This window comes from Camarhynchus parvulus, chromosome 2 (assembly GCF_901933205.1).
Source record: "Camarhynchus parvulus chromosome 2, STF_HiC, whole genome shotgun sequence".
NCBI classification, from domain to species: domain Eukaryota; kingdom Metazoa; phylum Chordata; class Aves; order Passeriformes; family Thraupidae; genus Camarhynchus; species Camarhynchus parvulus.
In genome coordinates, this window is record NC_044572.1 from 35,267,855 (window position 1) to 35,294,920 (window position 27,066).

The 27,066-nt window shown below is 42.0% G+C and overlaps 1 protein-coding gene across 1 annotated transcript in view; it reads right to left on the reverse strand.

The window, feature by feature from the left end:
• COLQ (collagen like tail subunit of asymmetric acetylcholinesterase) overlaps nucleotides 1-25,634 on the reverse strand; it is a 39,564-nt gene extending 13,930 nt beyond the window's left edge. The window contains exons 1-11 of the mRNA XM_030971601.1: nucleotides 25,457-25,634; nucleotides 13,076-13,185; nucleotides 11,039-11,134; nucleotides 8,133-8,177; nucleotides 7,357-7,383; nucleotides 5,894-5,965; nucleotides 3,469-3,531; nucleotides 2,538-2,564; nucleotides 1,875-1,919; nucleotides 1,122-1,157; nucleotides 176-256 (exon numbers count right to left, since the gene is read on the reverse strand). Of these exons, the coding sequence (XP_030827461.1) occupies nucleotides 176-256; nucleotides 1,122-1,157; nucleotides 1,875-1,919; nucleotides 2,538-2,564; nucleotides 3,469-3,531; nucleotides 5,894-5,965; nucleotides 7,357-7,383; nucleotides 8,133-8,177; nucleotides 11,039-11,134; nucleotides 13,076-13,185; nucleotides 25,457-25,562 (708 nt within the window). The 5' untranslated portion in view covers nucleotides 25,563-25,634. The remainder of the gene's footprint in view (nucleotides 1-175; nucleotides 257-1,121; nucleotides 1,158-1,874; nucleotides 1,920-2,537; nucleotides 2,565-3,468; nucleotides 3,532-5,893; nucleotides 5,966-7,356; nucleotides 7,384-8,132; nucleotides 8,178-11,038; nucleotides 11,135-13,075; nucleotides 13,186-25,456) is intronic.
• Nucleotides 25,635-27,066: the final 1,432 nt, after the last annotated feature.

Below are 27,066 nucleotides of genomic sequence, written 5' to 3' on the forward strand. Positions count from 1 at the left end.
CAAGACTCCAGCCCTAAAGCTGAGGTTTTAACTCTTGTGTATCCTGTGCATGCCTGTGAGGTGCTCCAAGCCTTCTCTCCCCTCCCTGTGCAGCACAGTGCATGGTACAAGAGCTTAGACCACACAGTCACACAGATGCCATGAGTCACAGGAAGAGGAAACACCGTGGTCCTACTTGTTTGCCTCGTTTTCCAGGTCTTCCTATAGGTCCTCTGTGTCCTGGTACTCCAGACTGTCCCTTGGGGCCCATCTCTCCCTTGGTGGGTGCAGAGGGAAGGAAGAAGGAGTTAAGTACATGATTTTACCTGCCTTGAGCAAGACAGCAGAGGCACATGGTTGTCATTCACATGATTCCTCTAGATAATGCTGGCACCGTTTCATTCTTAGGAACCCAAAATTATAACAAAATAGTTTAAAACAAATGTAAAGTAAAAAGAAGCTCATACAATTTACCCACATACCCCTGAAAAATCCTTTCCTAAGGAAGAGGCCACATGAGATCAGAAACACACTTAGAGAAGTCAAGGCTGGGAAAGCTCTCTGACCCCTTTGCAACGTCTTGCTTTGCTGTTAAGATGCACATGTGATGAAAATACTTAGGGAAAGGAAGGTAAATTCACTCATCTTCTCATCTCTCTAGAAGCAACTATTAATTCCTTTTCTAATTTCAGAGGCACGGTTTGATTATGTGCTAAAATTATCCACCTTTAAGTTTTCCATAAGCCAGCACCCGATTGTTTTGCAAGTACAGAATAATGATGACTTAAAAACTGGTCAGGGTCATCACTGCTCTATACAGTAGCGCCATTTTGTTTCAGAATATCCATAAGGAAATATTTATTAGCTTCAAGTGAATAAAACGCTAACAATTAGGGCAGTTAAATAGGAGGAAGATTATAACTAAAGAAATAATCTGTGAAAAAAGTGAAACAGCACCAAGGGGCTAAATCTGAGTTTTCTCTTAAGCTAAAAAGCCTAAAGAATTTGATAAGTTCAGGCAATGCTGGTCTCTGAGTCAAGCAAGACCTTCAATGTCTTATACAACCCGGGAAGTCCCTGAATCCACTCACTGAGCCTGTCTCAGCATTTAACACAACTCCCAACATATCACACCCACTTACTTTTTGTCCCAGCATTCCAGGGAAGCCTATTTCTCCCTACAAAGTCAAAGGAGAAAAATAATCAGAAAATGTGTAGTGATCTTTGACAAAGCAGCACCTTCCTTGGAAGGAAAAAACAAGTGCCATGTGTGGGTATCAGTTGAGAACCCCTGCACTGACTCAGCACTGCAGGTAATGCAGTAGGGGGAGTTTTATAAGCAAAATTTTACTATAAAGCTCCTTTATGGTGCCATTACTCCTCTGTCTGATCCTCTGCTGCCAGTTTCTGCTTCTCTGGAAAAATTATCCCAATTGTTCTCTTGTCTACAGGCAGCTCTGCTACCTGGACAGCTTCCAAAGCCGGCCTGGGAATGGCATTTCTGCATTTGCACCAAAAGCAGTTTATTTTTCCTTTCTTAGTCCAAAGGAACCCCCAAGCCACGAATGTCTCCCCCTCTTCCCCTCGCGGTGTTACCATATGACCAGCTGAAAGCATTTTGGGAAGCTGCCGTGGTTCTGGGCTGCACAGCCCAGGAGGGGCTGGGGTGACTCCAGGGAAATTCTCCTGACCCATTAAACCCCTGTGCACTGGCCTGGGGGCACAGGGACATGGAGCTGCCCCACTGCCCTCCCAGCTGATGGAACCACTGCTTTCCCTCACCACTCCTGCCCTCCCTGGAAGATGCTTTCAGGCTCCTTTCCTCCACGCCCCTCCTGTTTTTCCCTGTCAGATCCTCAGATGCATATTCACAGCCATCTGGGAAAGAGAATTACCGGGTCTCCTTTGACTCCTTTGTCGCCTCTGTCACCTCTGGATCCCTGAAGAGAGATAACAGTAGAACAACAGCCCAATTACTGCCATTTCATGAAGAAGCAAAAAATACTTTTTCCCATACAATGCATTATTGAAGTCAACAGAGTACAGTAATATCTTCAGAGTGAGAGATATGCTTCATTACTGATATCATAACAGAATTAATGCTAAGGACTGTAGGAAAAGGGAGTCATTCTCCCCAGATAATTACTTTAATTATATGCTTTCCTGGACATAATACTTTCAATTTTTTTTTTGCAGTTGGCTTCTTTCCCCAGTTCAGATCCCTCTGTAAGATCCTAGAGTACAAAGTGTCTCGGTGCCAAAGCGTGTGTCACCTAACTAAATCCAATCAACAATTAAGGATTATTTTACCCATGCTGCAGATGGAGAACCTGTAGTGAGTTTCATTGTAGCAACTTGTTCACAAGGATACAGGGTGTAAAATTCACTTCTTCAGCACCCCAGCCCAAACCACAAGACTGTGCTCCTTCTCAATATGTGTTTGCATTTCTCAGTGGGACTTTTAGACTTCATCAAAATTCAACCTTGTTTCTACAGTTGCATTTTTTAAAATGTGTTTCCAAATGTTAAATTATACATTATGCTGTTGTCACACTGACCTTTTCTCCTCTAGTTCCAGGAAAACCCTAAAGGGAATGATAGATATTTTAATGCTTCTCGCTTTCAAGATCACCCAAGAAGCCGGACTTTCAAACTTTGAAGTGAAGAAAAAGAACGAAGCACAAAGAATTAATTGCATCAACACATAAAGGCAAACGAATATTTACAGCTCCTAAAATTGCACTGAAACAGAACTGTGAAATATGAATTAAAGGCAAGACAGCTCAGCCCAAAAGCCATTATGAAAAAGCTAGGTAAAGCCAGCAGCTTTGATTATGCTTTGAAATTGAAACAAGTGAAATAAATTGTAACTGAGAGTAAATAAAGCATTAGAAGACATAATTAATAATCTGAAATAATTTCAACAATTATCTTCCTCTTCTGTTTTGATTGTTGTTTTTTCCCCTGGAACATACTTAAGTTATACTTAAGTAATCTAGTGTCATCATTAACATAAAATTGAGTTTCTCTTGAAGAAACATAGGATAAACAAAGGTGTTCAGTTCTTCTTTCCAATCCTTTACTTGAATAAACTAATTGCATAATTTATTCCAACTGCCAGTAATATGCCTAGTTCTAATAGGGGACCAAAATAATCTTCACAGTCTTATGAGGTGGGTGGAAAGCATTGCAGACATGATTTAATGCTGCAGATATGCTTAAGAACTCAATTTTTCCAGTGGGATACAATTTTATCTGAGCTCGCTTTTAAAATAAATTACAAAAATTTATAACAAAGCATTTTTATGGAAAGCCAAAAACACAGCCAAGCCCAAACAGACAACATAACCTTGCTTGATGTCGAACATATTTTTTATCTGTATTAGACACATATATCTTGATAAATTCTTTCCAGAAAATTCATGAGGGAAGCAGCTGTCAGCAGAGCGTTAGAAACCAATGTCTGAAAATGCAGTTTGGTTAACAAACCTTGGAGCCCATTGGTCCTCTTGTACCTGGCAATCCCATCACACCCAACTCTCCCTTTTCACCCTAAAGGGTTCAATAAAGAGAGTTATTGAATGAGGCTCTCCCATGAGGTCATGACTGAATGTATGACAGTTCAGGTAGGTTTTATGTCAAATAGTTAAGCCTGACCTTGATGCAGCATTGTGGACAGGGGTTTATATTGCAATTGTATTCTGCCTGAGCCCTCACATGTTATCTTACTCCTCTATTTGAATTTTCTTGTGTGGGTAACTTTTGCTTCAGTTTTCCCAGCTGTTATTAAAGGACATGCAAGCAAAGCACCATCAGCAGCGCATCCTTTTCTGCATGAAGGTGCATTGTCTCTACCCAGCATCACCTCCACTGAGCTGCAGAAAAGAAAGGCATTTTGCTGCATGCCTCACAGCTTGTGGGGGCATAGTGACTGCTTTTACAGTAGTTCTGAGGCACCATGTCTCAGAACAGTCATTTGGAGCCAGTAAATCATGAAAAAGTTTCACAACCACTTCTCTGGCTGCGGTCAACTAATTATATCTAGCATGAAATAGAGAGTAGACCCCCAAACTTGCAGCAGTGCTACCAGCAGAACACATTTTGTTCTTACTGCTCCTTTGGCCTTCACTGTCCCAGAAATTGAGAGGATTTTCCCATTGGCTGCTGCCCGGCCGGAAGTTCAGACAAGACTTGAAGGAATGAAGTAAGAGAAATAGGGACTGAACTAAGGCTGTGTCAAAGTAAGAAGACAAGAAGACCCAGCTGAAGAAATGGCAAATATCCACAGAGGTGGATATGAGTTAAAAACCTGGAACAGCAGCTTACTGGAGATTTACAACAGATGGGGATGCAGCAAACATCTGTGGTGATGAAGAATATTGTAAGTTGGTGAAGATCAGAGATGGGGAGAAAGGAAAGAGAGACACAACCAACTGAAATGCCACAGAGATCTTCTGCACTGTATTAAACTGGAGCCTTCACTGACAGGCAGGAAAATGAAATTTATAAAGACCAGAAGAAATGAAACTGTGAACCTACATAAAGAACATGACAGACCAGTATCAGAAGAGACAATAAAAGCAGAAGAATCATCATCAAACAGCAAGAAGGACTTGCAGTTAAAGTGTAGGAAAAAACATTACTTCTGAGTATGACGGATCCTTCTAGGAGTGTGATGAAAAAGCGCAGTAATAGACTAATCTAGACTAATGAGACAAAGGAGATTAATCAAAATTAGGAAGACTACATAAATAAAACTAATGCCTATACAAGAAGAAGACCGAGTGTATGAGTTTTTGTCTGCTTTCCTTTCTTCCTTCACTAAGACTATGAAGGAAGGAGTTGATTGAACCTTTCCTCTGCCCTCTCTGCTCCTGCTGTGGGAAATCATAGCACACAATGTGTTTGTGGGGGGAACCATTTCCCATCTCACAGTTCAAAGTGAACAGTGATTTCTTTTAAGTACGTACTCTCTTGCTGCTTGCCTACATTCCCACATACTCAAATATTATGTTCTTCATGTAACATGGCTGGGAAGATCTTCAAAGTCTGCTTCCCAGATGTGGCTTAAGTTCACAAGTCACCTTCTTCTATTCTTGCAGTATCAAGAGCTAACGCATCACATCCTCTGAGGTGAGGGCATCAACCTTCATAGAGCAAGTGAAGAGTCAAAGATTTACCAGAAAAAGCAGTTTTGAACTAGGCATTGTGTGCAGTCCTTTAGCCTAATGCATCCTGGATTGAAGAAAAGCAGGTTGTCTCAAAAGTCCCTGTAGAAGCTCCATAAACCACGGTAGAGCTGTTATACCTTTTGCATAAGCCAGTGCTTACTAAAGGACTATCCTGAAGCCTTTTCTATAACAAATGCAGGTGAAGCAGTCACTTTGCAGTAGCAAAGCACATCCTGTCATTTCTTCTGCTGTTGGTTAATAAAAATAACAGGAATTAATGTTTGTTTGTATGAAAATGAACTTCAAAGATGTGATAGCCGTTCTCATGGTTTGTCATCTCTTTCCCTTGATATAGGCCTGGTATTTTCCCTCTGATCACAAGCTCACAGTACATCTTCAGGTAAAGGGATCCTCATAGAGAACAGTCATAATGATGGCAAGCACTTTAGAAACACTGATTGGTGTGATTGTGAGGCATCAGTGACTCTTTATTGTAATAATTTTTAGCTTCCCTTTGACAAGCTTAATCCACATAAGAAGTGCTACAGGGTCTGGACTGAAGGTGGAGTAACCTAACCCTAGACTTCGCAGAGCAGTGTAAGAAAGGGGACAAGCACAGAGTGACCTTGCAAAGCTACAGCTTCCCAGCCTCCTGCAAGCAGCTGTTTAGAGATTTCCCAAGACAACCCTTCTGTCCAGATGGTGATGTTGAGCAGTTTGTTCCATGTGGATTTCAGTCTTACCTTCTGTCCCACAGGTCCAGGCCATCCTACTGGTCCTGGCATCCCAGGGACGCCCGGGGGACCCGGTCTGCCCTTGAACGGAAAACACTGATTACAATGATTCATAGAAACATCACTCCTACACAGCTCCCTGCTGCAGACAGGGGATAAAAAGACCTGTGTGTACTCATATCCATACAAATCCAATTTATGTTAAAAGCAGAACCAAATCTTTAACTAACTACTAACTATTCCTGTTACTATGGTCCTTATTCTGAACATTGCTAGCTGTAATTGCTCTTTATCAACTACTATATGACTACCAAAAACTACATATGTACATACAGTTATTTGTCTGTTTTAATTGCTGCTTGTAAATCACATTTTAAATATTTCCTAAAATGCTGCAGATTAATGCTCTTCCACTGCATTACACTCCTTGACAATATGATCTCAGAAATGTCATTATGACTTTCAGGGCCAAGAGCGAGCTCTTGTGGGCCAGACAGCTTTTAACAAGAGTTGTACAGTTTTATTTCCAACCTGAATGACTTCTCTTTCAGAATCTACTTGTATTTGTCAGAAGAGTAAGTGTTGATGTACTGTGTTTAAAGTTTAGCACATTTTGTAGGTTAGTGTGTTAGTCTCTCGAAGACATTGCTGGTTTGAACCCTTTAATTTATATTAATAATATTTTTGTTTACTGTAGGACATTTGAAAATAGATTAAGAAAATTGTCTCTTCTGTTTATATGTTTTATATTTATTTGAATTACTGATTGGTAGCTGGTGTCAAAATCCTTGGTGTATTATTAGAAAGGTGTCAAAATCCATGGTATATTATTAGAAGGGTACTTCTTTTCCTAGTTAGTGACCACCCCCTGCATATCTCTGATTTCATCCTGCATTTCTGTCTTCTTTAAAGTTAATTACATTAAATGGATGTACTAAGTGACTGAGATAACATATTCTGTTTCATCACATGTAGGGGCACATATTTTTGACAATATATCACAGCTGGTATGTCCCCAAGCACAGGATTGTAGTCAGCATATTGCACTGGTGCCAGAGCTCTGGAAGGGTAATCATTAATGGTTGTTCCTTCTTCAGGGGTATCTGGCTGAGCCTTGTTTAGACTTTGGATGAGTAAAAAGTTTGATTTTGCTTTTTTTTTTTTGATACATCTTTTATAATAACTCCAATAATCTGCTTCCCATTGTTCACACAAACACTTCAGGTAATGTCCCACTCTTTGGCTTCTCTCCATGCTTTTACTCAGGGAATTTGTCAAATTCAAGCCAGCTGGGCAGGTCTCCAGCCCTGCAGCCAGAGATACCTATCATCCACTCTGGATACCAGTGAGAGAAGCACTAACAGGCTAAACTTCAACATTAGCTGAATTTTATTGAACTGTTGTCTGCACCTCTCTCTGGCAGCTGCTATTAAATATTGGATGGGTTTCTGAGACAGCACCTTTATTCATACCTTTCTTCCAGGCCTGCCAATCTCCCCCTGCCAGAGAAAGGAATTTGTCAGTCTTGCAGTCACCACGTGAAGCACAGTGGCTCTCAAGTCAACGCATCAATGCATTTCTATTAAAAAACAAACAAACATGCAAACCCACACCTCCCTCCCCCAAAGAACAAATACCACCAAACAAAACACTGTGAATATCTTTGTGCTCAAAACTGTGCTTACAGAGGCAAAATTAGAAGAATTACTGTATTAGAGCTCCTTCGTCTTTCCTGTGTCTTTCCTACAGGCAACTCCTTGTATAACAAATCACACAATTAGCTGCTCAGCTTCATCTGTAAGGGTCTTTGGTATCATTATGGAACAAAACTTTGCAAAACAGAAAACATAACATATAGGCCATCTTTAATACCTGAGCTGTCCCATGCGATTCACACTGCATGGGAGAGCTCCTCTCCTGATGTTCTCCAGGAGGGACAGGCAGCTCAAAGGCCTTTGGGCCAGTAAAATTGCTGAGTTTTGCACCTGAGATACTTTCTCAAAGCACACCCTAAACATAGGTCACAAAAGAAGACATAAAATATACTTCAAGACTGAAAAGGAACACAGGAAGACTAAGTTTAAAATTACAGCTTCAAGCCAATTCATAGCTTTACATTCAAATTAAAGCCAAACCTTCCATTCATAAGGCCCACCATTCACTAAACAGACAAAGAAAAAAGTGAACATCCTCCCCTGCTTCTTTGCTCCTCAAAACCACATCAAACTCCATGACAACAGACACTTACTTTCTCCCCTTTTAGTCCCATTATACCAGGAATTCCTTGTGGACCCTAGGGAGGAACATGAACACTATTATTAAACTGCATTAGTGAGGTGTTTGTGTTCCATCAGCCCTAGACCCTGTATGTGTCTCCTAGGACCTGAGGTGTTGGGTGTGTTTGAATGTGGCTCCAAACCCCAGGTCTGTGCCGCTGCTGAACAGCAGGATGGAGAGTTGGACTGACATGGGAATGGGAAGGGCAGGGGAATCTCATAAATGAGGAGAACCTGCAAGAAAAACAAGCCTGGGGCAAATGAAAAGTTATCAGAAGTTATCAGAGTCCTGAAGAATTAGCAACCAGGACATGGAGACACCACATCAGCTGGCAAAGGAGGTCAGCCCAAGGGGTGGTAATGGAAGTAGCATAAAGCATGCGGGATGGGCTCTGCAGGGTGGGATGGACATTGGGATTGCACCATTTCTGAATTCTGAAAAAATTTCTCTCTGTCAAACAAGGCTGATTCTCCTTTCTGGAGACTTCTTAATCCAGGGAGACCTTGAACACCTTCCTCAGGAAAAAACCACCAGAAAACAGATTTGTTTCTAGATGGCTTTGGTTTGCAGATCATCTTTTAGATGACTAAGGAAAAGAATCTCACAGGCCTGCATTAGAGAAGCATCAGATTCACTGTAAAAATCACTCACTCCAGGTTTGGATCCTGCACATCTTATAGTGTCCAAAATGTGATCAAATTGCACATGAATAGGAGCAAAATCTATCTTCAGACACAAATTACTCCAACTACTTTAGTTAGTAGAGTTATTTCAGGTTTTCAGTAGTGAAAATCAATGCACCCTATTAGAGTTAGAACCAAATTTAATCTTGTTTATTTCTTTTTACCTTAGGATACACATGGGAGGAATTACACTCAAAGTTATACCATTACAAATCTAATTCTCCTTCTTATGAAAATTCATTAAAATTCAGCTATGAGTCAACAGTATGAGATTTTACAACTCATCTGAAAGCCCTGCAAGCTAGAGAAGAATTCAGAAGTAATTACTAGATGTCTTTGTAATGGTAGTATTCCTTTGCAGGTGACCATAGTCACAAAAGTATTTCCCAAAAGACTGCTGGTTCTAACATTGTCCCTGTACAAGGCACAGTCCTGTAATTTGTAATTAAAAATTCCAAAGCCATGTTATACCCATCCTACTGTCTGCTGTTATGATAAAACCTGCCAGCCTGCTCTATTTAAAAATGTTCTTGGAGGCATCATAGGTCATTTGTTAGCAAGATTAATATTATTTATAGCAATGGACTTTGTAGAACAATAGAATTAAAATTACTTTCTTGCAATGTAAGTCAGAGAGACTACCGAGAGGATTTTTTTTAAAAAAGACAGTCTAGCAAAGACTGGAATAACAAGTGTATTTTTCATATGAACAGCAACTCTGGATCATGGCCAATCACACTACAAGGCTGTTTCATAATGCAGAGAAGATTTTCTTCAAGACAGAACTAGGCAAACACCAGGCATCACTTCTGGCCACACTTTTCCACCCTCATGAACTAAATGAATTTTCCCCACCCTGCATCTCAGCAAAGACAAAATGGCAAAACAATAAAGACAAAGTTCATGGGGAGTTGGAACTAGATGATCTCTTCCAACTCAAACCATTCTATGACTCTATAAAAAGACTTTGTGGCTTTCACCTTGAAATTTCTAGACTCTCCAATTATCTCTGAAGTACTGACTTATAAATAATTAAAGCTAAGCTTTTTGCCACATAACTGAGCCTTTACTTTGATGTGTTGTCCATATTTTTAAGTAGTGTTTGGGTGCTTGTTACCTTCTCAGGCTGCCAAAGCCTCGGCCACAGCTTTGCTGAGCACAGGCCCTGAGCTGTGTCTGGTCTGTATGGCAATAAACTGGCACCCAGGGGGCTTGAGGAAGATCATTGTCCCGAGGCACCAGGCACAGCACATGGATTGGGACTGCCTGTGCCCCAGCAGGAACTGGAAGTGCCTCTCCATGAAAACTCTCCATTTTCTTTGGAGGGAACTGGAATGGAAAGGCAAACGGAGGATCCTCTCGACAATACAGAGATGTTCATAAAAAAACTTCCCTCTAGGGGTGGCTCATTTCCTCAGAAGAAGAAGGCCAGGTTGGATGGGGTTCTGAGCAACCTGGTATAGTTGTGTAGTCTCTGTTCATTGTAGGGGGGTTGTACTTGCTGACCTTTAAAGGTCCCTTCCAACTCAAACTGTTATGTGATTCTAAGATTTCTGACCTTCCTCTGAAGATTTCTGAAAGAATAAATTGTAGGAAATGAGGTGTGAGGACAAAAAGACTGGTCTGAGGTTATCTAGCAAGTCAGAGGCAGAAATGTTGCAGGTAAAGCTAGAAGACCCTGCACCTCCTGAATCCCACCCGAGTGCCCTGCTAAGCCCCTCCTTGTCCCTGATTTTACTGTAGATGTTTGCCTTCTCAGGGCAACCGGGATGTTAGCAGATACTCTGCTAACATCCCGGTCCATTTTTTACCCTCTGCATCCACTCCACAGGCTCTTGTCCTCACAAAAAAAAAAAAAAAAAAAAAAGAAGAGAGTCTAAAGCAAAGAAAAAACTGACAAGAAGCATCTGAAGGAAGTGATGACACATCTGTGATTTTTAATGGGTGCTACCCACTGTAAAACTCCACAAAAATGAAGGGTGAACTTGAAACAGAATGAAGTGTGTAAGACGGGGATGAGAACATAGGGTAAAAAACCTACATGATTTATACAAAATCATATCAAAATGAAATTTAGCCAGAGCTTGGCATGCTTATTGGGTGGTAAAAAGCATTTTCATGTGTTTCACAGCTTTGTAAGGACTTTGGAGCAAGTGAGAGAATGATGTGGCTCCATCACACATGCCTCACTCACCTGGGGGCCAGGAGGCCCTGCAGAGCAGTGCAATTCAGGCAGAGAGGAAGCCTGTATTATCCGGAGCTCATGACACAGCTCTTCCATATCCAGCTTCTAAGAAACATCAAACATATGAGTAAACATGCAACCACATGTAGCCTGTTGGAGAAATGCATAAAATTCCAGCCACCATACAGTACAGCCTCAAAAGAGTTTATTTGTTCCCTCTGGGAGAAGTCTGGGGCTTGTCACAAGGTTATCTTCATGGATGCCTGAACATTAGCACTTCAGCACAGCCTCCTGCCCCATGCTTCCTTCTCTTCCCCCTCTTCCTCCTCTTCCTCTCCCAGAGGCACATTGCAGCCAGGCTGCCCCTTTGAGCCAGTGTGGAACCCATGTCTATTCTTAGAACTGACCCTGCCCTCTCTGTCCCACTTTGCCAGCAGCAGCTCCTCTCCAGGAATAGCATCTTTGCTCTAAAAATAGAGACTTCACCCAGGGAGGGCACAGGCAGCGTGAACTTCGCTCCAGAAGATCCTGACTCGCAGGCATCCGTTCACTGCAGATCAGAGCCAGTGCCTTAAATGATCAATGAATGCCTGATCTTCTGGCTTCAACAGCAAGCTTGCATGAGTGAAAAGCCTTATTTATGTCCTGTGACAAAAGTGACCTCCCCTGGAAATACAGATGAACACTGAGCCAGAAACACTGGACCGAAACAACTGATCTTCAGCTTCCTAGAGAAAAGGCCATTCTCCAGTAAAGCTCTGACTACAGGCTCCAAAGAACAAACTGCTCATGGTTTAACTTACATGGCTCCTGCCCTGCTTGTAACTGCTTATTTTCATATCATGTTTTCATGGGGAGATGGTGTGAAGGGTGATTTTAGGCTCAGATTACTCTCTAAGCTGCTTGAAGGAATCTCAGGGACCCTGGTCCCAGTCCCATTCATACTGCAGGAGTACACAACATTCCTAAAGAGATCCTGTCTTTGGATCTCCTCTCTGTGGAAATCAAGGCACAGGCAGGGGAGGTAATGAGGAAGGGCTGGAGAGAACAACAGCCTGAGTTCAATCCTGATCAATCAGAAGGCAATGGAGGATTTTACACCATACTTTTTCTTGGGTTACTTCTTGCCTGACATCTTACAAATCATTATTTACTATTATTATGATTTACATAATTTACTATTTATATTATTTACATTATATTTTATTTGCATTACTATTTACATTTGTTATTGCATTATTATTTACATTATTGATATTATTGATATTATTTACATTATTTACTATTTAATCATCATTTATTTAGAACACTAGGAATAATTGCAGTGTCTGCATATGGTAAATGAATATTAAACTTAGGGAACAGGAATTACTGAGTAGGTAGAAGAATTCTTTATGCTGGGATGGAGGATATGTTGTAGTTAGCAGAACCCGCAGTAAGAGTGCTTGGGCAAATTGCTGTCATATTCCCATTGTATCCTGCACATGCTTATGTCAGCATATGTGTATGGATATTTATCACATATGGCAGGTTTGTGCATAGGTGGGTGAGTGAAAACTGATGCCAGCATCTCAAACACATATGTGTTTCTGCAAAATGAAATGCTGGGGGATGGATTTCACAGGAGGATTTCAGGACCTTCATTTCACCTGCTAGGTAAGGCAAATGTGATGCAGAACAGGACATACACCCAGAAATCATTGTGCAGGATGGAAAATTGCTTTTCTGTCCTTACTGGTTTACTGCATTGCCATTTCCTCTGGTTCAGGATTGCCTCACTCTAAGAAGGTTTCAATACAGAGTAAGGAAAATATTTAAAGTTAATTGAATTAACTGCAGGAACAAATCCAGCCTCATTTCATTCCTTGATCCATTTGATATTTACTTCAAGCCGCAGTCGGGGATGCTGTGTGATTGTCCTCAGACACAGAGCCACATCAGCACAGCCAGACAGGTTTGCTGAGTGACGCCATGAAGCAGTGCTCGAGAGGATGCTGCATTCTTTGTCATTAAAGCTCATGTAAAAGAAGTGAAAGCCACACTTACAGTGCTCCAGCTGTGCCTGAAGTACGGTGGTGGGAACAGGGGCGGCGGAGGAGGGCCAAGGAGGCAGCATGCTCTGCAGTGCTGCTTCTTCTGTTCCAAACAAGGCAGATCTGTTCAATACAAACACTCATCTGTGGTCTTGAACAGCACAAACATTTCTTAGAGAACAAGAGAAGTTGCCATTTCACAGAACGCTGTCCTACATCCTGTATGCTGTGATTACAATGCTGTAATCCAAGCAGGGATTTAAGAAACCTGGTGGACCCTTAAGTCTCTAAGTTTCTTTTTCTGCCAAAGGCTATGGAGTGTTCTAAGCTCTAAATGTGGCTCTGACACGGGCAGAATCTCGAAAATTCCAGATTGGTCACATCAGAAAATGAATCAAGCATTTCTTGGTTTTTGTTCCCTCTGTTCCAGAAGTCTGTTACAAATAGCATCTTCTGGTCCCTGTTACAGCCCACTTGCCACCAGGAAAGCACTCAGTGCTGTTGGCCATCACCTTCCCTGTGAACTGAATCACTTTAGGCACTTCTGTGCTAAGTGGGAAGTGAAAAGCTGTCCCACAACACATTGACTTGTATTTCCTCTGGAGCTGCAACCAGGTTGCTGTATTTCTGGTTTGTGCATCATCCCTAAGAATAAGCCAAACTTAGTTGACAGCTTTGTCACTGACTGACTGGTAAGACAGGACCTCAGCTGTGTTCAGCAGTGTATTTAAGGTTTTCTGAGAGGCAAACGTCCATCAAAATATGCTCTGACCAAAATTCACAAAGGAAGATACTAAGATGGTGCATTTATACACTGTATTTTTTTTCTCTGAATCTTATTTACTTCTTGGGAAATACCTCTCTGATCAGAGTGAGAACCTTCCTCAAAGGTTTTTCCAGGGATAGCAAATATTTATTTATGCCTGTTGGTTTCTTCCTCTGGCTAGTGGCAGCTGGAATGGGTGTCTGTGAATTGAAGGGTGGCAGGGAGCCAAGAAGAAAAGCCTATGATGAAGTATCTGGTATTAATAGAAAATCTCTAAATTAAGTTTCTGGGAAGACAAACCTGATGAAATTGCTAGATTTGAGTGCAAATCAATTGCAGGCTGGATATTAGTCACATCTCAAGGTAAGGGAAGAACAGAGTTCTAGTTTTTCAAATGTCTCAGAAGATATATTACCTCAGTTCCACCACCCCATGTTAATGGGGATGGCATTTTTTCAGTCCTGATGCACAGAAAAGAGCTGCCCAGAGGAGTGGGATTCAGGAGCATTCAGGGGTAGTTCTCGTCATTCAGATTTTTTTTTCTCTATTAAAACGCTATTTGTGATGATATCTTTGAGACCTGAGTCAATTGAATTCTGGAAGGGTCCATAATGAAGACTCTTTCTCAGCTTTTCCTCACAAATTTGAAACTCAGTCAAAAACTTCAATTTAAGAGAAAGGCAGAAGACTTATTAAAAAAAATAGGTATATTTTTCAATTTAAAGCTTTAAATATGTACTGAAAATGCCAATGTCTTTTAAAAAGTAACAGAGGTATGAGTCACCTGTCTCCAGCACTTGTAATAAAATACCAAGATATGAAGAGTTGAGTTTTATATTGGCTTAACCTGAATTCAGTCACCGTTATGCAGCTGTAAACAAGTTTTTCAATTTTTAACACACGACTTCTGTGGTTGTCTGTATTTCAGGATTGAATTTGAACCTATTACATTGGGACAAAATAGTGCAGTATTAAGGTAATGGACAGCTTGTCATTTAACAGGGTATAAAGTGTGATTATTACTTTATTTTAGGCCACATTGCAATATAATCTTTCTTAGTATCACCTCATTTCATGGTCTAGTTAAAATTTCAGTAGGATTATTATCATTCAATGAGAATAAGAATATCAAAACTAGCCTGATGTGGCTTAGTTGCTAAGAGATCTCTACCAGCAACTCTTTTTCTGCAGAAAAAAGGTTTACATTACTGCAGTTTTACTGCTACTTAAAAAAAAATTGTTGTTCTTTAAATATTTTGCAAATATAAGATTAAATATAGATGTACAGCTATAGTTCTAGTATGATACTTGTCACAACCTCAAGAGTAAATTCCAGTCCTGGGTTATAAAAAATTTGGATTCTCCTTTTTAGAAGAAAAGCCTGAAAATCTGCGGAACAGCTTTATTGTGAAAAACACTATACCTAAGTGGGATGGTAAAAAAAAAGCCCCTTATTTCAGTCTTTATGCTACTGTAACACAAGTTGGGTTGAAGCCCACTCTGGGTTTGCTGGTATGAACAGCGGTAGCATGCACTGATCTCGATGAGGAGACAAGCAAAATCTAACTACCAGTAATAGCAATAGATACTATTACTGCAGATATTATTAGACACTATTACTAATAGATGCTATTCCTATAGATAGATACTAAATTCTAATCGACACTATTATTATATACCAAGTAATTACATACCATTAATAGTAAAGATATTGCTATATAGGACAGGTATCAATTATGTAATGACTTGGGTAGTTAATATTTCAGGGGCTCCATCAGTAACCCTGGCTCTGCTCTGGAAGGTAGATTTGTCAAGCAAATACTTAAGAAAAGACTGATTCTAGACCAAGAAACCTTCCCCACTCAGGTATGACAGGTGATAGGGCAGCAGAAGGAGCAAAAAACCCAATGATTCACAAAGGGGCTGCAGGTAGGACTGCTGTAATCTGATCTTCCAGTAAGCACCGCATTTCTTTGGTATGGGTTCTATCAGTAACTGCAATGGGTCCAAGATGTACAACTATTACAGTATTGCCTTGATTGATGTCACAAAAGAGTTACCTTGGCAGGCTCACAGGCTCTCTGCAAATGCAATGCGTATTTTTAGGCTCCAGGTTAGCTTTGTTTGCTAAACACAGCTTCAGAATACTCCAGTCCCCATCAGTGGAAAAAATCTCAGCCCAAGAATAGGACTGTCATAGTTTTCTGTGAAATATGAAGAGCCTGCCTACACGGAGCATGCGTGTAGGAAGCTGCTCTTTCAACAATTCCAATGCCAAAGAACATGTTCAATAAGAAAAAAAGACAAAGTGAAAAAAATTTTTTTAGGACTTGTCCAAGAGGCAGTTGTTTTCAAAGAACATAAAAATTAAAATAATCACCTTTGAAATAGAACATGTTTACATTGTCAGGTTATTTTTGTGGTCAAGGCTATGAGTTAATCCAGTTCCAGAAAGTGACTTTATAAATCTATGGGTATACTGGCCATGATAGCTTCATAAAACAACATACTTTAGATAAGGTGTGATGTTTCATTTTGCTGCTGCAGATTTCTTGTGACAATAGCTGGGATTTGGGAACTCTTATTCAAGATGGTACAATGCAGAGCCAGAGAGAAACCTTCACCCAGGCTGAGTCCCCTGGAGTGGGGCTCATATGAGGTCTATGAGGCCTCCTAGGGCAGATCCTAGAGAAATCTCTAACCCCACAGCTGCAACAGAAATACCAGAGATATTCTGCTGGATTCAGGTCAGATTTACAAGATGTCACTGAAAAAAAAATCATAACTAAACCATGAAAGTGGCTTTCATCCTAAAATCACAAAGCTGTAAGCTGAACGCCAGGAGGAAAGGACAAGAAAGGAAAAGGATACTTAACATGTGTTTCCCTTCCTATTTATGACCACATTGATCCAGCAAGCCCTGATGGGAAGTTGAGCTATTACCCAAAGTCTCACCCTAAGAGCAGGGCTGGTCCCTTGCCCAGTCTGTGGCAGGCAGGGCCGTGCTGGACGGAGCCCTCTGACGGCTGACACCCATCACAGATGCCTCTCCCACTCGGATGGCACTCAGAATTAATCACAAACCAGCTGGGCAGAGCAGCCAGTTAATGAATGCGGGCTTGTCCAGCTGAAACTGAGCCTTTCATCTGCTTTGTTGTCATTCATTCAGGCTCCTCTCAGCCTCCTTGCAAGGACAGCAGAGCCCCACAGGCTGCAGCCACGCAGCTCCAGTGCGGACATCTACTGCAGGACACTTGGGCACATTTTCCTCTTCAGTTAGGAAAGCTTAAGAGCTTGTTAAAGGTGCCTTTATTTACAGAGCAGATGCAGGTATTAACCTGTCGTTCAAACTGCCAAAGATAAGTGCCAGCATTACCAGTGTATGCTTCTTTAAAGCATGTTTTATGAAAATTTTTGACCCAAAGTGTGCTTTAAGGTCATATAAGCAGAGATGAGAATACAGCTTGTGTTTAGAGCTGGGTTGAACAGTCAAGTTAGTGAATTGTCTCCATCTCTTAAAACATTTTTGAACTTGAACCTTATAACTGATGGCCACAATATATCCTTACTTATAAACCACATTAAATATGCTAAAGAAATATATCAAGCTTAGGTAATGGTGTCTGTGTGGAGGAGGTGGTGACCCATGAAATTCCCATGGGAGTTACAAAATGAGACACAGAGATGCAGCTCTGCCCTGCTACTAATTTCCCTTTGCTTGAGATGGGCTTCAGACTCTTTAGGAAACAGAACAAAGCAGATCGGAAATTGTTTCAATTAATTTGAGAAAATGAAGAAATCCAGATGAAACCTTGCAAGTTTCTTTTAATAGAACCATAACATTCTTTAGGCTGAAAAAGACCACTAAGTTCTAAATGTTAATCTAGCACAGTCAAGAAAATCTCATAAAAATTTGAAAGTGCCCCATTTTTAATCTCTGAAGAATCACAGGCTATGGCAACAGTACTTTACCAGTTGATGAGCACTCAGAAATAAATAAATAAATAAATAAATAAATAAATTTTTTAAAAAGCAGTCAGTGTTCCCAAAGCTTGACAATAGCATGATCCCTGGCACTCTGCCTGGACAATGGGTCTGGATGTTCACCTGGCCACAGCAGCAAGGACACTCTGTCCTCCATCCCCATCTAACACTGAGCCCATGTCCCTCAGCAGCTCTGGCAGCCTGGCTGGGGAGAGAGGGGTGGCTGCATCTCTGAGGTCAGCCCTAAAAAACACTGCAGGCACGGCAAGATGTGGGAGAGCAAAGGGGCCTGTGGGAATCTTTAGCAAAGGAAAGGTCTTTTACTGCCTGTATGTAACATTTCAGACATTTTATCTGTGTGTATGTGCATGTATGAGGACAACGCATACACCAGAAGATTATACACTGTTCTCTCAGACTGATTGCAGAAGGAAAATTCTGAAAACAGTACAGGGAGAGAGAGGGAGGAGGATTGGCTTGTGTTGGCTCTGCATTCTATTTCACAAAACAACAAAAAATCCCAGTAAAATCCAATGGGTATAACACTTTAGTGGGTTATAAAACGGGTTTGAAAAATAAACCCATGTGTTATAAATCCTAATAACCATGACAGGGCCATTCTGTGCAATTTTCCTTCTATTGCCTTTCACTTGCAGAGTTCCAGAGCTCTAGGCACTGCTAAACAATGCTGACAGTTCTATGCACTCCCCATCGGTGTGCGAGAAACTGAGGCACAGAGAAGTTAAGCAAGTCCGCCAAGGGCAGGGATAACTCAATTACAGTACCATCTGGTGAATTACAATATCTCATCTCATTTTATGAGCCAGATCATAAAACTCAACTGCTCTTCACACCAGAGAAATAGTATAAATACCCTGAGTATTAAAGCTTAAGAATGTACTGTAATCTGTAGAAGAGCCTGAAGCCCAAAAGATTAAAGCAGGATGGCCTGAAAGACTTCTGCATGTCATTCACTGCCACACAGTCCTCTCCCACTTTGTGTAAGATCAGTAGCAACAAAGCTGAGAGACACCAGTTCCACCCTTCTGCAAGTGCAAGATCATAATCTGTCAGTGCTGGCATAGATCAAACATGTACTTGACTTTGATGTTGCTCCACCATATGCTCAGACAGTCCCAGACAATCCCTATGAGACTGTGGGTGTTGCTGTGTGCTCGAAAAGACTTCAGAGAAAAGCCTCTCAATTCTTCTTTGAAAGCCTGTTGCCATCAACTAGATTAATGCCTCATGACTCCCTTGCTGCAACAGATTCCCAGGCCAGACGACTTTGCTCTTCTGCCTTTGACCAAAAACCCAACTATGTGTTGACTTTGTATTGCAAAAAAATTGTTAACTTTGTAGTTTCAAGAAGCTGGTAAAAATACTCCATAATCACTTCCCTGAGTAGAAGAGAACTGAAATTGTAGCACTGCCTTTACTTGTGTGCATTCCCCAGAAGCTTACATTTATCCATACCTTCTTGCTAGTTCCTGAGGAAAATGGTGAGCCTCTTTTCCCCACAATGTTTCAGTTCTCTCCCCAGTGGTTTTCCTACATCCATCTTGTCTTCCCAAATGCTCTTTTACCATCACAGCTGTGTGGCTACAGAAAGAATCCCCACAATTTCCTTCCCATTAAAGGGGCAATTCCCTGGAGAGGAGAAGGGAAGAAATGGAACACCTAGGCTGGGGTCTGTTAATTCCTGTAGAGTTTTTCCTCTCTTGTTTATTTCTGATCTTCCTCAAACAATTCCCCCTAGATTTGAAGGTCTTGCCCTGTTCTTTTCTACCTTCTAAGCTGCAGCCCCAGACAGATCTCCCAGTGGTGTCCTGAGTGCTGTGCTGCACCACAGCTGAGTCTGCAGCCTCACATCACCCTAGCACCAGGAGCTAAAGCCTGCAGGGATTCAGGGTCTATTATGACAACAAACATCCTCCTGTCTAAACACAAGTGATACTTTTCTATGGTTTTAACTGAGATTAGATGTTTCTTTTGCTGCAGTCACACTGCTGGTGCTTCTGTGCCAATAGCCCACCCATGGGAAGCCTCAGTGTCTGATAGGAAACAGATTGCCAAATGCAAGGAGGCTAAAATGTGAAGCCACAGACTGTCCTCCTCCTGTGCAGGGATTTGGTAGTATTGACATGCCCACAAATGAACTGTCTGTACTAGAGGCAGAGGCCTACAAGCACCATCTGTCTACAGCTACACGGGGACAAAGCTGATTTTGCAGCACCTTGGATTGCTTGCTGGTGGAGCTTCTATCCTTTCAGTGAAAACACCTGATTTTGAAACAGCTTGCTCTGCGTGCTGGAAGTTAAGCCTCCTCCTTTCAGTCTGCTCATAACAAAGATCTAGTATTGACCAGCCTGTGCAACACCCACGGGCTACAGCCAGTGCTCTCCTCATTCATGGCAAAGGTGCAGCATGGACAGCCTGGAGCAGCTGGATGTCCATGGCAGGGCTGGATCACTTTCAGCTGAGGTTCCCTTTGGGAAGTGCTGCCTGTCGGAAGCACTCAGAGGTTATGGAGAAACCTCCAGATCAGTTACTGCTTCCTTTGCTGGAAAGCCAGGCAAGCACTGCCTCAGCTGGACTGACCTCTGTCCCTGGCAGCTGGAGGGCTTCTTCACAACCCAACAAGTGAATGTCACAATATTCTACTTCAACAGCATTTCACTGAACCCCTTCCCTTCATCTGCATTATCACTGAACCTTTTTTGACAAGACAAGCACCTTGTCAACCAGTAATGCCATAAATATGTCAGAAGCCTCTTCCTTCTCCTGCATGCAAGGCCAGGGCTGCACTTAAGGAGCTTTGCTGCAAACCGGTTCCAGCTTCCTCACTAGAGGCTTTGTCTTCTTCTGATTTTTATTTACTGCTGCAAGGCAAATGCCTAACCCTCTGAACTGCCTTTCCTTGTCCCCGATCCACAGGATCAAGTAGGTTCCTACTCACTGGTTTACTGTGAATTTCAGAGCATCTCTGGGGGACCTTGGCTGCCAAGGATGACATCAGGGTTCCCTTCCTTTGCCCTTGCTGATGAGAAGGTGGATGGAGGCACGGAGTCAGGACAGGCTGTGCAGCAGTGTGGCTGCTCTGCTCTCGCCTTACTCAGCACAGCATACACACCAGAGAAGCTCTGTAAGTCCCAAGGTGATTTCTTTCCTGAGTATCATCTGCATTGACCAGAGCAGGACACCCAGTATGGGATTTTCACAGGTCATATCTACCAGGGGAGAATATATAGGTAAAGTAAAATCAGGCGGGTTTTAAAATTCTGCTTATTTAAAGACCCATTTACTTGAAGCAACAGTAACCACACCACACCACACTAGGCTGTTAATTTGCTACCAGTCCAAGCTTTTCCCCAGAGGCTGCTCAGGAATTGTCTTCTTTATCAGCTTAGTAAGGTAGCCATATACCTTCCTTCTTTTGGCTTATCTTTCCAGCTTCCCATTTGGGCTATCAAGTTAAACGAGCCAATCCCAAGGTTATTTTCTTCTCTGAAGCTGAACAGAGAATCTACTGAAAGAATATTTTGTTTCCCTTTCAGGCTCATATGAATCACAAACAAGACAGAAAACTCTCAAACATCCTGCCCCAGGACCTTTGGCTGCCCAGCTCCACAGCTGGGTGACTGCCCTCTCATGGCCAATGATACTTTGCTTTCCTGCTTCTAATGAAGCTGTAGCCTTTGCCAGGGGCTCGTTTCCATCAGGAATTTTAATCTAACCCCAGCTTTCCTGCTTATACTTGTTTCATGAGAAACTCACTGACCAGTGGTACCAGGATGTTCAGCACCTCCTGGGCCCATGCTGACTTTACAGAGCAGAGCCAGACTTCCTTCCCTGGTCTGGTATTTTTGCTTCCTAGTCACCCTTTGAGCTATTTTCCCAGCAGGCTCTGGCTGGTGCCTTTTGAGAGTCTTCAAGCTTTTACTTTTCATCTTGTTTTAAATTCCTTCTGCAACTTCCTTTCTCTCGCAAACACTCTGATAAGTCATTCTCTTGCGATTTTACATAAATAAATATTTACAATTACTCTCTTTAGAAACAAAATACATCCACCTGACATCTTTGCTGTCCATTATGACAATAGCTTGGATTCCTGCAGGGAAAAGAAAACCAAACGCTGATGATGGGGTCAGATATTCCTTTTAAAGGAAGACAGCCCTGATCCCAACTCCCCCAATGTCAGGAATCATCCCTTGTTTCTGTGTCCTTTTGCTGTTTCACAAATGCACAATCCCCTCTGCCCACAGCACAGCACCACAGTGGCTCCCAAGGTCTCTTCTTTGAGCTGCCCAGCCATGGTTGTCACCCCACACAGTGACACCCCACACACCCCACCCCTGCTCTTCCCAGCCCACCTTGCCCATCACCACAGCTCCAACTGTGATGATATTGGTAATATCAGTCCACAAGAAAATGAATTCTTTCCTGCAGCTCTGCCACATGAAGTCTGGCTGCAAATATTATACCGTCCTGACTCAAAGGGGATAACCTAATGTCCAGTGAGATATAATGTTCCTTTTCTTCAGGAAAGCAATAGGACAAAGACAAAGAAAGTGTGAGGAATATTGCCAATAGTGCTCTGATATCCCATTGAGTTCTTTTAGGCTGATCCACCATAATATTTCCAAAGGACTAGGAATCAGTATTGACTGTAGGAGCCAACTGAATTGAGGGATGCACTTGTGGCATGCATAGAAGGCCAGAAGAAGCACTGAGATGCAGCTCTTTTTCTCTGGATGCTTCTGGTAATTTTGATACTGTCCCATCTCCGGGCAAAACCTTGATGGGCCTGGATGAGCAGTAAAGGGGAGGAGAAGGAAAGAGGAGGGGAGGAAGAAAGTCTTTCTACTACCTGAATTTGGAAGGTGGCTTCCTTCAGGCTGGTTCTTAGAGGGTGCAGACTGGTTCATATAGCCCTACTAAAAGTGACTACAGAACTCATGCTTCATCATGTGAGTGCAGCAGTTCAGGAACCTCAGTAGGGCAGAGCTCTGAAAAATAGATGTAAATGACACCACAAACACAAGTGGTGTAAGGGTGGGGTATGACAGGTTACCCTGAAAATAACCTGCTGTCTCCAGGGGCTGAGCTACCCACCCTGGGGGTCTTCACTGCCGTGTGGAACCACAGCTAGATGCTGTTATAATATGTTATCATACCACTCCCTGGAACATTTTCTCCAGAAATGACACTTCAGCACCATGAGATTCAACTCTTTGGATCTGACATGACACTCAAAATACTTCTAGAAACAAGGATGCACTGTTGCTTGAGGCTGATGGGACTCTAAGGTGGAGCTGGCAGAAAACAAAGATCTAGATTATTCCTCTTTCCCCAGTTATTGTACAAACACTTTTCCACCCTACAGGCTGTTTCCCCTTTGCTTTCTAGGTACTGCTTTGGGACCTGTAAGCCTTTTTATTTGTGACCTGTTACAATGCAAAAATGTGTGAGGACAGAAATAAAAGTACTTTTAGGCTAGAAGTTTCCAGACACACCTGGAAGATACCCAAATGTTCTTTCACAACTATAGGAAAGACAAGCCATCACTTAAGAACATTCTCTCTGCTAAATGGGATTAGTTCCAGAATTTGAAAGTGCGCTGCTGAAATTCATTCTTTAAATGTGAAATTGCATCCTGGTGCTGAATACAAATAATTGACTCAGCTGACAGTCAGAGAATATTTGAGAAATCACTAAAATAACTGAGAATGCAAGCAGAATTAATTCACCTGCAGAGTAAATGGAATTAATTCATCTTCTGTGCCTGCTGTCAGATTTATACCAGAAAAATCAGAACTTACTGGTTTTTTCTTAGAAGTTTCTTAAAATGCAGATGTAACCAAAGCTCTAAAGGAATACCTTTATTATATATTTTTAATACCAAATAGCCCTGATTAGCAAGTAATAATGACACATAGGTATGTCTCAATCCAGCCTGTGGCTGTGGGATTATGACAGAATCTTTGGCCAACTGCTATTTTTTCCACATATTATCAAGCAAACATTGACAATTCATACATGGCAGGAGCTTCACTAAGAGCTTGTTGGGTATAAAGGTTATTTTCAGTGTCTTGGCCAGAAGAACACAGCGTGGGACTTTGCCATGGAGCAGACTGTGGGGTGGGAATCTGCCCAATGGGGTCTTGCAGACAAGATCATAGGACTGCCCTCTGGAAAATGCTCCACTCAAGGAATAGGCTCTGGAATTTTCCTTCATGTTTACCTCTTCTACTATGGTTTCAGCAGAGATGACAAGTCTTCCCTCTTTTTAGGGGCAGGTTATTTGCTGAACTGTTATTTAACAGGACAGATCAAATGCCTCCTGTAGACACACAAGTGCGAGGCACAGGAGAAGGCAAGGAAACATCATATTCTTGCTTGCCTGTGTGTCATCTACAGGTGCCAAAGAAACACAAAAGTCTTCAAAACAAGTTTTCAGGTCTGATGTTATTGCAAAGCAATTTGGAGCATATCAGGGAAAATAAATCCTGGTGATTCCTGTACCTCAATATTATGGAAAAAGCACATCCCAATCAAAAAGAAATGGTGACAAATTTAAGGGCTTTTCAGCATCTTAGAGAGCTTGAATGTAAACCATTTGGCTTCATGGGTAGAGCAGAGGGATTTGAGAGCAAGAAAGGCTGTGTGCCTTTAAGTCCATGTCTAGGGTTGATTTTATGTACAGACTTAAAATACACAGCTCTCTGATCATGGTGAAAGCCATGGGGAGGATCTATAGGTGTAGCAGGCCCTGACCTGCCGACCTCAGTTGAACCATCTCAATTCTGACACTGAAGGAACGCAGGACATTAGTTAGAAACATCTGTATTGATACAGAATAACAGAGAGAAGGTGGGAGGCAGCAATTTGCATTAACTGGTGAAAGTTCCTCCAAGAAGATGGAGTCAGAGCTGTCGCCGCCTTTCCCCTTCCTTCACACAGAACGTGACTGAAGGGAAGTCTTGCTGCTGAAACTGTAAAATCTATTAAGAGGGATTTCCAGTGCCCTGGCTCAGCTGACAACTAATTTGTTTTGTCTTTGCCTAGCAGGGATTTTCCATGCAGTGGGCTCTTGTTTGCTATGTAAGTCATCTGGGTATTTGTTAGTGTCATAGCCAGAGCCAGATGATGTTTATTCTGCTAACATCCAGCCGGGCTCCAGCAGCACTCATTGAGGTCAGGGCTTTATTTATAGAAGCAGATATACATTGAGATTCATTTTCTTTCCCTTGCTGTCTTCTACCTAAACTCATCCAAAATAGAAAGAAACATGCAGACATGCAAGTAATAAACTAATTGGGCCAGATCCATGCCTTAGCACAGCACCACAGAGGCCAATGGAAAAAAGCATTTTTGAACAGCTGAGGATCTTGCCCATTATTTCTCATGGGGAAGGGAAGGGAGGGGTTTAAAACCAGAAATTATAAAGCAAAAAGCAAAACTGACCAAGCAACAAAATGTCCTGACTTGTGGCAGAGCAGATCTGCAATGAAAAATCCCTCAGCCGAGATCTGCAATTCAAAGGGGTTTTTTTTCCTCCTGTGTTCCTAATCACCAGAAAGTGCAAGAATCAGAGTGCAGAGTGCTCCAAGCAAGGAAAAGTAATGACTTAAAGCAATTTACCTGCTGAAAGTGAGAAGACATTGTCAGCGTACGCAGTCTGAGGCAAAGCAAAGCAGAAGAAAAGCAGCAGGTAAGATCCCCGGACAAGCGGGCTGAGGACCAACATGCTGGCTGTGCCCTGGCAGATCCCAGCTCAGAGGCACGAGGCTGCTTTGGGGCTCTCTCTCTCTCCCCTCTCTCCCTCTCTGCCTTGCCTGCTCTCTGCCTCTGCCCTCACTATGGGATGCGTGTGTGTCTGTCTGTGTACGTCTCTCTCTCTCTCTCTCTCTCTTCCCCCTCCCTCTCCATGCCTTTAGGAAGAAAGAATGCCAACCATTTCCCATTAAATCTTCTCCTTACACTAGACACAGTTATATTTAACTCCTGTGCTGGATCAGTTGCCCCTATTGTGGACATTAGCTGCTAAAACTGAGGCATGGGGAATTCTGGTTTTGCTAACAGAAGCAAAAAGCCTCTTTGGATAATAATGATGAGCAGGAATGGGAGAAATTAAGAACTGGACTGTAAACAGAATCCTTTGGTACAGGCAACCAGACACTGGCGTCGAGATGGATAAAATCCCTGATTGATCATCTCCCACAGGTCACTAATTGCCTTAATGAGAGATGAGCAGTGACCTACCATCTGCTCATCCCTGGTAGCTACGCATGTTGCAGTCGTGTACAGAGTGCAGCTCAAGGTGAGGGATGCCACAAAGGCTTCATGAACCCACAAATACATTATTGTTTTGCATTTAAGTGAAAATGACAGCATCTCTGACAGTGCCAGCCATTGCAGGATTGCAGAGTCCACTGATGGGCTGCAACAGGGGAAGAAACAATACAAGCACCATGATGGGGTGAATTAAACGCTATCAGCTCTGGGGGTGGAGATGGACAACACAATACACAGCATCATGTAAAGAAAATAAACCTCCTCCTCTCTGAAAAGCAGCAGCTGCCCTTGCTACCTGTACCAAAGTTTGGGGGTTCTGTGCCTTATTGCAGCATGCAGGGCTTTACAGAGTAATTTGTGCCCTCTGAATAAGTAGCAGAGAGATCTTCCTCTCTACGTGGAATCTGACAGTGGTTTCCATGAAAATTAGAGGTACATCCTTTGCTGTGAAAAACATTACTCTCTCCCAGATGGAGATGGTTTTCTTTGCCCACTGTTTATAGTTTGCCCCAAGAAAAACGTGAATATACTTTGGATTAATTACAGAATTGATTTTTTTTCCTTTTGAGAAGAGTTCTCACTGACAGAAGTGGTGACATGTCCCCCTGGGTATTAATTCCACTGAAGAGCAAAGTGAGATATTTCCACAATTCTGGTTAAACAGTCTTGGCTGTTACTTTCAACACACTGCAAACATATTGACAAAATTTTCTAAATGTAATGGCTAGATGGGAAGAATCACATCTGCCTTATACATTTTTATCCCTAAAGGACATGTTTAATATAACCATAATGCTTTCTAAAGTCCCTTTCCAGTACTGCAATAATTTGGATAACATATTTTCTACTTTAATTTAACCTTATCCACTTTGTTCCACTGTCTGTTACTTTTTAGTATTTGGCTTTTCTTAGTAAAGGTAGTAATTTGGTCTCTTTCTTCTTTGACCAAGATAACC